This window comes from Sinocyclocheilus anshuiensis, unplaced genomic scaffold, assembly GCF_001515605.1.
Source record: "Sinocyclocheilus anshuiensis isolate Anshui unplaced genomic scaffold, SAMN03320099.WGS_v1.1 scaffold469, whole genome shotgun sequence".
Taxonomy (NCBI): Eukaryota; Metazoa; Chordata; class Actinopteri; order Cypriniformes; family Cyprinidae; genus Sinocyclocheilus; species Sinocyclocheilus anshuiensis.
Window position 1 is genome coordinate 424,002 of NW_015537995.1, and position 11,472 is coordinate 435,473.

At 37.7% G+C, this 11,472-nt stretch overlaps 1 protein-coding gene across 1 annotated transcript; it reads left to right on the forward strand.

Annotated features, from left to right (window-relative positions):
- The first annotated feature begins 1,897 nt into the window (after window positions 1-1,897).
- prokr1a (prokineticin receptor 1a) lies at window positions 1,898-10,980 on the forward strand. The gene is made up of 3 exons (XM_016470838.1): window positions 1,898-1,979; window positions 3,650-4,186; window positions 9,552-10,980. The coding sequence occupies exons 2-3, from the start codon at window positions 3,723-3,725 to the stop codon at window positions 10,255-10,257; spliced, it is 1,170 nt and encodes a 389-aa protein (XP_016326324.1). The 5' UTR covers window positions 1,898-1,979; window positions 3,650-3,722; the 3' UTR covers window positions 10,258-10,980.
- Window positions 10,981-11,472: the final 492 nt, after the last annotated feature.

Sequence of the window (11,472 nt, forward strand, 5' to 3'; positions counted from 1 at the left end):
ATTTAGAGGATGTTCAGGAATGATTCTGTCAGGGAGTGAAGGATTGTGTGTGTGGAGGACAGCATGATGCTCTTTGATAGATTCTGTGTCTACATGTGAATAAATCTTTAACATGACACCTTCTTTGTCCAGATGTCTGGTCCTCCATTTTAGCGCTCAGCAAACAGAATCTCATCTTGTGAATCATATTTCAACCCTAAATTAACAGAAAAAAGAAGATATATGTTTGCATTAAGACAATGAAGCCATTGATACAGTTTTAGCATTCTGACAAATTACTTTATAAGTTCCAGAAGCTTGTTCACCTACATCACATTTTGAATGTCTAAATGACATGCTTTCATTGTAACATTGTTTTCTGGATAATTAAACACATTTTTCTATTCTGTAATGAGAAATATCTTTTTCCACTGCAGTAACGAGATTTTAATGGGAAAATTTGTTTTATGTTATGAAAATAGTGTGACACACGATAATCTAAAAAAAAAAAGGCAATGGTCCTAAAGTAGTCTTCAGTATCTTTAAACAAAATAACATATAAAATGTAATTAAATATTCTTCTGTTATCCTTTATATTATTGGGTGAAATATGGACCAGGACATGTTTTGATGGATTTCGAGATTTATTTGCCCAATAAAATTACCTGAAAAAATGCCTATGCAGTCTCGGTCTCGGGGTCAATTGCTGACCCTTTATCACCTTGTCAGTTACGCTATTTATATCTGAGGTTGAACTAGATTGTTTCTCTCAAGGTTTTGCTGGTAGGCCTACCTGAAACAGAACGTCAAATGTCAAAGAATCACATGAGTACAGAAATATAAACAAAAACAAAACTGAATGAATGCATCTCATGAATATCATGTTCACTTTTCAGTGAACCAAACAAGAGAGCAAAAATTGCCAAAATTATAAGTGCTAAATGTTGCAGTATGAGGGGAAAAGACCGTTTTTCCCGCCCTTTTCATGTTTAACTCTGGATTATTAATACGAACAGCCACGTGAGAACATGAATTTGGGATTGTAAGGAACTTTTTGTTACTTTGCCTCACCTCAAAACAACCCCTTTCCTGTGATAAAATAGTTTTTATAATAAAACCTTTTTCTTGTCGTAAAATTGAGCGCGGCCATTTGTAAATTCTATGGGTCTGGCTTCCGGTATTTTTAGCTGAACAAAACAGTTCGTTTTGCTGCTTGATATTGAAAGTTGGTGTGTCTTATCATATTATTTTAATGTATTATCTTAATTATGAACACACTGGTTTGTAGCGCAAACAGTTTTACCGTTTACTGCACGTTGTTATTCTCCTCGTTATTTGCGGGTAATGAACCGGAAGTCTCACCCATAGGCTTACTTCCCTGTTGAAGAAACAGGTGGTTACAGCGATTAAAAAAAGAATAAACAACCGTTTACGGTTGCCTAGCAACGTAGTGATTTGGCGGGTTCATTGACATTTTTCTATTCCGTGGTTCGTCCGGTTGTTGTTTTCATCAGCTCTGGTCAAAGCTATCCATTTTATAACCATGTCATAAACTGCTTAGACTAGTCTTTAAAAATTTAGTCATCTATTTTGTTTTCTTCATGACTGGTCATAACGTTTTAGCCAGATACAAAAAGGTAGAATGACCCAGTTTGACCTCTTGGCTAACTGCTAACTGCTAACTGCTAGTTGGTCAAACTAGCTCTAAAGACACAGTCTCTTAACACAGTGGCTATTTTTATGCAACTTGCCCCATGTGAGCTCTGAGTACTGGGGGATTTATTAGCATATGTTTATAAAAATTGTGTTGACCTGTAGGAGGATGATTTGTGACCAGGCGCACAGTAGTGCCGCTAGAGGGCAGGAGCCGCAGCGAGAAGAGAGAACAGCAGCGCTTCACTCACAATCTACAGCAGAAACTACAGGAGACACATCTGAAGATGCGCACGTCCTCACGCGGAGAGCCAGAAGAGTAAAACTAAAGGAGAAATGCTGTGAAGGTAGAATATTCCTGACTTTTTATTTCTGAAGGGAAAGTGCTGTTGTTCAGTGTATTTTTTTCAGCAAATTTGCAGTTATTTTAGTAAAAGAAAGAAATGGAGTTGAGTGTGTAACGGCGTATAGAGTACAGCTAACAGCCTATAGAAAGTTTGTATGCATTTAAATCTGAGACAGTAGTTGGGTTCGTTTAAATGCAAATGAATACCAGTAAACAACTGACATAAATTAGTTTTAGAAGAGCAGAATACATGAGGAGCTCAGATGCAAAAGCCTCTACGTGTATCTAAAATATTATTCTAAAATTGTCATTTTTCTCTGGCTCCTTTGTTTATGTTCAGTCAAAATGCTAATTTTAGAAGAAAATCTGAACATCTGAACTCTTCACGTTATAGGCTACACCACAGACTGAAGTGCGTGCATTACGTGTTCATTGTGCATGCTTTATTGTAAATAATTTATTATAAATATATGTTACTCTGTGTTTGCTGATGCTAATGCAGTTATTTTACTTTGTCTAACCGTGCTTGTTTTGTCCCTTACTGGTCAATTTCAGTCTAATCTAATCTAACTAAAAGGCCATCCCTACATTTTTTCTTCATCATTATCATCCCTATATTTTATTTTTATAACTAGAATTTACATTTGTGTTATAGAAGCTCAATGCAAGTCCAATTGCCCTTTAGGTCAGGTTGGAAAAAACCTTTTATCATTTAATAGTAGCCTGAACATATTTGTTATAGCAGCCTCATACTGTTCCAACCACCCGACAACAATCAAAGGAACGTGAAGAGGAGATTGAAAACACCCCACACTCTTAAAAATAAAGGTTATTTATTGGCATTGATGGTTCCATGAAGAATCTTTCCGGTGCAAAAAAAAAAAAAGTTTCTTTATAATGGAATAAGGTTCTTCAGATTATTAAAATATTCTTCACACTAAGAAAACAAATATTCTTTTAAGAACTGCTGATTGAAATATTCTTTGGAACTAAAGTGGTTCTTTTCTATTGCATTGTTGCAAAAACATCCTTTTGTAAGCTTTGTTTAAGAGTATACAGAAAAAAGGTAAGTTAAGTTTGAAGTAAACATGCACCAAAATTTGAGCATTATCGTAAATCCATCCCTAATGTGGCCATCTGTGAGCTTTTTGCTCTCCAAACTCTAACTGTTTTGTCACACATCTTTCAGTAAGCATCTGAGTTTGACTGAGTTGTGAATGTTTTCTTCCATTAAAAGCACAGTTTACTCCAAAGTGAATATTTTGTTGTAATTTATTCACCCTCATATCAACCCGATGCCATATAATTTTCTTTCTTCCATGAAGCACCAAAATGAGATGTTAGCCAGAATGACTGAGCTCTTGTTGTCTAGAAGAGTGTTTTAAACTGCCAAACTTCACTGAAATATTGCCATCGAAGAACCATTTTGGGTTTCCTCAAAAAAAACGTTCAGTAAAAGAACATTTTTTCTTAGTCTAAAGAATATTTTAACAATCTAAAGAACATTTTACCACTATAAAGAACCTTTTTTGGAGTGAAAAGATTCCATGGAAGGTTCTTAACGGAATCATCGATGCAAATATTTATTTTTAAGAGTGTACTATAACACCAGTGCAACCATGAATGTCCTTTAAAAGTATGTTAAGGAAACGTATTTTCTTAATTTTGCAGCCAGAAACAAATTATGTGTTCAAACAAGAGTATGAACGATCCTGGTGCTCTGACAGACCAGTAAAAAGTGGAGATGGGAGAAGACAACAGGAGCACCTCCTCCGGGACATGGGCTCTCATCCACCCATCGGGGAGCCCACATGACCTCATGCCCAATTACGACATCCCTCTGGATTACGAGGTTCCGGTGGACGAGATCCCAGACACGACTCAGGGACGAGCGTTCTTCGTGGCTACAATCGTTATCGCGGTGGTCCTGGTCTGCATCATGCTGGTCTGCGGTGTTGGGAATTGCCTCTTTATAGCCTCATTGGCACGCTACAAAAAACTAAGGAATCTCACCAATTTACTCATCGCCAACTTGGCAATATCAGACTTCCTGGTGGCCACTGTGTGCTGTCCCTTTCTGGTGGATTATTACGTGGTCAAGCAGCTGTCATGGGATCATGGGATTGTGCTTTGCATCTCCATTAACTACCTTAGGACTGTGTCTCTCTACGTGTCCACCAATGCCCTGCTAGCCATCGCGGTGGATAGGTGAGCATTTGCTTCTCTGAGCTCATGCAGCATAGTGTTAAATGTTGTATGGTCGGGATGTGTCTATTAAATAATCATGGTAAACTGGTTTTGGTCACAAGGAAACAAGCTTGTGGAACAAAATCTCCATTTGTTGCAGCTGCATAAGAAGGCCAAAATACACAGAAAAGGCATCATTACACATTTAACGCAACAAAATTAAGAACTAATGAAGTACATTAAGTTTTAAAAGGTTCCTGGCTTTATGAGAAAATGTCACTCTCTATGAATAGGGTACAAATAGGGTTGGAAATCTTAGTCTTGTTTTATTTAATTTTGAAAGAAATTCAATTCAGAAAGAATGCATGAAATTGACAGTAAAAATGAATTCCCTATTAATCAAAGAATTATGAAAAAATGTGTCTCAGTTTCCACAAAAATAATTAGCAGCACAACTGTTTTCAACATTGATAATAATAAGAAATGTTTCTTGAGCAGCAAATCAGCATATTAGAATGATTTCTGAAGGATCATGTGACACTGAAGACCGGAGTAATGATGCTGAAAACTCAGCTTTGCATCACAGGAATAAATTACATTTAAAAAAATAATGAAACTAATAATTGTAATAATATTTCACAATATTACTTTTGCTTTTACTGTATATTTGAACAAAAAAATGCAGCATAAGAGACTTCTTTCAGAAGCATTAGAAAATCTAACCTCAAACTTCTGAATGATAGTGTGCATTATATTAATATTATTTAATATTAATATAATATTATTTTTTGCCTAAATTACGGTGTCATACAGCTATCACGTTATGCAGTTTTTAACTTACATTTCCCATAGATTACTTTAAAAAGTACCCTTAACTTTGGTAACAGGGTTGTATAGTGGCTTTGCTCTGTAAGTTTACCGTATTAATGGAAAGTGCGACGTGAAAAGAGAAACTGCTCAGGTTGTGCATTTAAAAAAAAAATAAAAAAATCACTTAAAGGGGTCATATGATGCGATTTCAAGTTTTCCTTTCTCTTTGGAGTGTTACAAGCTGTTCGTGAATAGATACGATCCCTGAAGTTGCAAAGACTGAAGTCTCAAAACCAAAGAGATATTCTTTATCAAAGTTAAGACTCTGCCACACCCCCCTAAAACGGCTCGTTCTAACACGCCCCCACATATCTAGGTCACTATGTGGGAATATTTGCATAATGCGCCCAAATGTTCACGCAAAGAAAGAAGGCGTGGTTTCAGTAACCGCAGTTAGTGTTGAAGCAGCATGTCAGGGAGACGCAGTGTGTTTCTAGACGAAAGCAAAAGCACTTTATTTGGCCTTCCGAAAGTAGAAGCATTTAGGAATCTTTAAGATTACTTACAACAGAACAGCAATGCATTTTATGGATGACCGTTTCGTGAGCCTAGGAGAGGAGGTAATTCTGACTTTGCTATGACAATCTGGCGCTTCTGAATCAGCGACTGTAAGTATGTTTTGTTACTAGACGAAGCGTTTGAGAGAGGCGGGGCATAGAGGACCTACAATAATGTACAGTATTTGAAGAATAATGTGTTTTTTGAACATTAAAGCATGTCAACATATTCTGTTACACCAAATACACAAAATAATGATCTTTAAAAAAGCATCATATGACCCCTTTAAACATGCACAAAATTATATTTACGACTTCCCATCTTACAAGTAGGAACTTCTCAGAAGCACATGAAGGCAGGATTAGAGACTTAATTTCAGATTTAGGAGACACTAAAATTTGGATTAGGTGCTTTCTGTGGTGCCGCTGTACCTGCATGTGACGAATAGCACGGCGCTTGCATCATGCTTGGCCAATCCCTGAGGCTAAGCTAGCTAATTAGCATGTCAATATTTGAATGGCCAAGGAGAACATGCTGTATTTAGCCTTCAGCAACAGCCTTAGATATCAGCTGACGGGTCCGCTAGCATGTCATAAAATTAGCATCTGGCACAGTACATCCAATAGTCTCAGCGCCTCTAAAGATCTTAAGGTGAACCCATTAGTCAGTCCTTGCTCCAGTTTGGTTCTTCTTAATCGATTCTCAAGCACATTTGAGCAAATAATTTCACAGATGTTCACTTTAAAAATAAAATAATACCTGATGAACTGCTTACTTGCTGTCTACTATCTCAAATACATTCTAAGACAGCATCCTACCTGAAATTAAGCCTTGGAAGTTTCATTTATTGCTACAGATTTTCATATTAGCATATAACTAAGCTAACAAATTATATTCTGATAAGCATAAAAACCAACTGTGTGCAAATATTAGCTAAAATAGTACTAAAATAGACTGAACTATTTTACATTTTTTCATCATATTTGTATTTATGGATACTTTTTTTGTACTGAGCTCATTGCAATGCATTATGGGATTAGGTTCGCCATATAATGCAGCATTTGTCCAAAATAATTGTGGACTTCTACACTCTTAAAAATAAAGTTTCTTTATTGCCATTGATGGTTCCATGAAGAACCTTTAACATCCATGGAAACTTTCCATTTCTTTAGTGAAAAAAGTTCTTTAGATTGTTAAAATGTTCTTTGCACTAAGAAAAAAATGGTTCTGTTTATTGAAAGGTTCTTTGGGGGCCTCGCTGCAAAACTCCCTTTAGAAACCTTTACTTTTAAGAGTATATGATGCCTTATCTTGCTCCCTACTTAGGTAGCTGACTAGGTTTTGAAACAGAGCCGCTCTTATCTTATAATGCCATTCATGAAATCGTCCAACCTGTTACTCCTGGCATGCTGTTTCCCATGAACCGCCAAGCAGCACATACGATGCATATCAATAGTAACTTTTTTAAAGTAAAAAACAACTCTTCAGTCTTCCCATGCATCACAGTAACCACATGTATTTGGGGCAAAAGTACATTCTGTTCACTCCTGCTGATCTAGAACGTTCCCTATTGAGCCAGAAAAGATTGCAAAGTTTTCTTTTGGGAAGAACAGAATTCTTTGGAACTTTGGAACATCGGAATTTCAAGTAACATATGTTGATAAATTATTAAATTAAGTTCATATTTACCAGTAATACATTTAGAATTATTACCGTCAGTGATTTAGAATTATTACCATCAGTGAGACAGATTTCAGCCCATGAGAGAAAGAACAGGAAGAGCCCTGGGCAAAAATATGCTGTTAGTAAAAATGGACAGAGTTTAAATGGGTAGAAATAGTGCTGTACTTTTCATTCAGAGAACAAGTGATGGAGGAGCCTGTTATTCGCCATGAATGTCAAAAGGTTATGAAATATCTCATTAAGAACGGGGAGCAGTGATCAGATCAGACAGAGATCAGAGAGTCAGTGTGTGTTAATAGACTGCTGCCAGACCCATAATCCTGATTCATTTTCTACTTCTGGACTGTTCCGAGGATATGAGCTTTCAGATGTTTGATAAATACCAGTACAAATCTACGACAAACCGCCCCCACACGAAACACTAGATCCATTCCAAATGCTCACAGTTTCCTAAAGCAGATTCAAATCCAGACCCAGTCCAAATGCTACAACTCAGAATTTAAGAATTGGCTACAGGAAGTTTGAATTGGAATTAAAGGAAGTGGAATTTACTGCATTGCAATTCAAATGTCTTTATGAGTCATTCATTCATTCATTCGATTCGTTCAAATGGCTGAATCATTCAGGAATGAACTAAATGGCTATATTTATGTATGGCCTTTGAATCAATGATTCACACAATTCGTTCAAAACGTAGGTCACTGAGAAACTAAACACTGCTGTGTTGCTCAGAGACGCACAACAATTCTGCTATGGCTTTAAATGTAATATGTTCTCTGCAAAATTGAGCAAAAACACATAATATTGTGTTTAAATATAACACAATATCAACTTCTTATTTACTAAACTGTTGTATAAAATCACATCTAAACTCATGATATTCGGGACAAAATCAGCGGGGGCGGGCCAGTGCGTTTTATATATATATATATAAAATAAAATAAAATAAAAAATTATATATACATTTTTTATTTATTTTTATTTTTTTTATTGCGTTGTTTTTTCATAACTAACTAAGTTAATGCATTAAACTGACAGCCCTTGTATATATATATATATATATTAGGGATGTAACGATTACCGGTTTGACGATAAATCATGATAAAAATTCCCCACGGTTAGTATCACCGTTTCATATTTTAAGAGTTTACGGGAAACAGCTTTTCCACCAGCGCCAACTGCTGTCAGCGAGTGGATTTACAGAGACTTATATTTACATTCAGCCTGTGTGCAGTTTCTGTCTGGCCAAAAACGGACAAAATAAATAAATAACAAAATACATTTACCTGAGAAGCCACACTGCATAAAATATAAACAGTTGTTTGCAGACATGTGAGTGGACTTCATCTTGCTGCAAGACGAAATACACCCATACTATAAACAAGTAAAAAAAAAGTGAGGATTTTTTTCCCACTGCAGCAACACAAAATACATCTGTCTTGGTACAGTATGTAACGTTGCTTTTCAAGTAAATTTACTTTGTTTTATTTATTTTTATTTTTATTAATCTGATGTGGCAACATGTTTCCCTTTAAAGTCTGCGTGAAGCGGAAGTTGCTGCCGACTTTCGGTGCGTTCCAAACGGGATATATCGCCCTCCGAAGGGCACTTCGGAGTGAAAACAATCATGGCCGCCATATTGAAGGGTCGTTCCAAACCGAAGTGCTCAAAACTGGCCACTTCAAAGGGCCCTTCGGAATGGACACTTTGGGCTCCCATGATCCTTTGCACAGATTCTTTGCATGATGACGGCGCCTCCGTGTGGGCACGTGATGATAACGCAGAAGGGCACTTCAAGAAACAGTTGTTTGGTCCCCTACACCCTTCAACCCTTCAAAGTAAACTGCTGCCTCGTTCTATTTATGATGTACTGACACAAAGATCAAATGATTTGCAAGGGTCGCTTTGTCATGTCCAGTGTAGACAGACTTTTGCGGTTGCCGTGCGGCGTGACAATTGTCGCGTCTGGTGTAAACACAGTGTAACTCGCAGCAATTTAACGGTTGGAGGGGCATGGTTAAGGATATTTTGCTATAGCCTTCAAACTGACATCAGAGAAGGAATCCCATTCCAGAGCAGAAGCAAATAATCAGATTTTTATTAAAGATTACCAAGACAAAAAAACAATTATTTCAATGGATTACCTCACAGATTAATTGTTCACCAATATGCGCTAACAAAATAAATATTGTAAATTTTGAATTCATGCAGACTTTAAATTAGTTTTGTACTGAGGGGTAAATTTAATTTATTTTGTGACAATCAACTTGGCTATTTTTTTTTTATACAACAATTATATGCAACTGCAGTTTTCATCGTTTTCTATGTTCAACAGGTACATGGCTATCGTTCATCCCCTGAAGCCCCGTATGAAGTATCAGACAGCGTACTGGATTATTTTCGGAGTTTGGATAATCCCAGTCCTCATCGCGGTACCGTCGGCCTACTTCGCTACAGAGCACGAATACCCGCACAGCGCACTGGGCCACGACAAAAAGATCTTCTGCGCCCAGATCTGGTCTGCAGACCAGCAGCTCATGTATCGCTCCTACTTCCTCTTCATCGTCATCGTGGAGTTCCTGGGGCCCGTGGTCACCATGTCAGTCTGTTACGCGCGGATCTCCAGGGAGCTGTGGTTCAAGAACGTCCCGGGATTTCCGACGGAGCAGCTGCGTAAACGGCTACGACGGCGACGCAGGACGGTGGTGGCACTGATCGCGGTTCTGGCGGCGTACGTGATGTGCTGGGCGCCATATTATAGTTTCACGCTGCTGCGCGATTTCTACCCAGCGCTGATCACACGCGGCCGTAACTCGCTGGTCGTTTTCTACATCATCGAGTGCATCGCTATGAGCAACGGGGTCATTAACACTCTGTGTTTTGTGAGCGTTAGGAACAATGCCGTGAAGTGCTTCAGAGCCGTCAAACTCGCTAACTGGCGCTCGCTAACGAGGGTGATCGTTGGCAAGATGGCGGAAGACGACATTAGGACTTCATCCTTGAGAGTGACAGAGGATGTGGAATGTACACGAATAAAGTGAAATGATGGAGAAATAAACTAAAAGGTGATACAAGGCCTCAACAATGACATCATGTGGGTCAAGAAATGTCCATAAATTTGGAAGGAGCCACAGAGACATGAAAACATTACGGGAACAAATAAATTAAGCCTTGTTTTGGAAGTCAAAACAACATGATAGACCGGTGATATGGTTCGGCCAAGAGTTGTGATATGAAAAATGTAACTGATGAGAGACTGGTTTGTGTAAATACTCCCAGATTAATATATTAATGTTAATTCCACTACAGAAATAATTTCCCAATTCATTAGGAAAAACATTGCCTCAAAGACCCCCTGACGTCAACATGCATTTTCAGTGATCAGTGTAGATTTGCTGAAGGTGACAGACCAGAAATGAGATGTTGCTGATCAAAACCCTGACTTAACAGATTTGAATAAAAGTGCCAGACAAAATGTTCAGTTCGTAAATCCTATTCAGACTAATGTTCAAAAAAGTGGCTGTACCTACATTTTTGCAAAATATTTTGCAGTTTCCAGCTGAAATGGACACTAGTGTCAGTGAAATGCCAACTTTTATTGCTTTTCACACAAATCGTAGGAGCAAATTATCAGTTAATAAAGACTTTTTGTCCAGTTCCTTGCACAATATATGTTATGACCTCAAAATACTTTTACCGTAGTGCATGACTTGTAAAGTAAATACATTTTGATGTTTGAATCACATAACCAGCTCCATATATATGGCTTTTTTGATGTAGTAAACTTGCTCGGTAGCGCACCTGGTACAGCATTGCATTTGCCATGTGTCGCACTCAGGTAAAAGACTTGTGAAACAATTCATAATAAAAGAGCTAAAACACTAATAGGACCAACCTGAAATGACTTGGTTTCTTGAGCAAATACATTTTTATCTCTCGTGTGCTTTTGTTAAAGGGTTAGTTCACCCAAAAATGAAAATTAGTCCACAAAATACTCACGCAAAGCTGACCTCATACGCCATCCGCCCGGAGCTGCTTCCGTGTAGGACTGTTGGCACAAGCTACATTAAAGTGATCATTACGTTTTCAATATAGATATTTTTCTTACAAAAATGCATCGATTCGCTACAGAAGGCCTTTGTTCACCCCCCGGAGCCGTGTGAGACATTTTTTTTATGGATGGCTGTTTTTTATTTAACTTCTTTTGGACTGATGCATGCAACACCCGCTGAGTGGCATTAAACAGCTTGAAAGAT

Coding starts and splice junctions, on each gene's coding strand:
- prokr1a (XM_016470838.1), top strand. CDS start 3,723: ATGGGAGAAGACAACAGGAGCACCTCCTCCGGGACATGGGCTCTCATC. Junction 4,187..9,551: donor CTAGCCATCGCGGTGGATAG/GTGAGCATTTGC, acceptor TATGTTCAACAG/GTACATGGCTATCGTTCATC.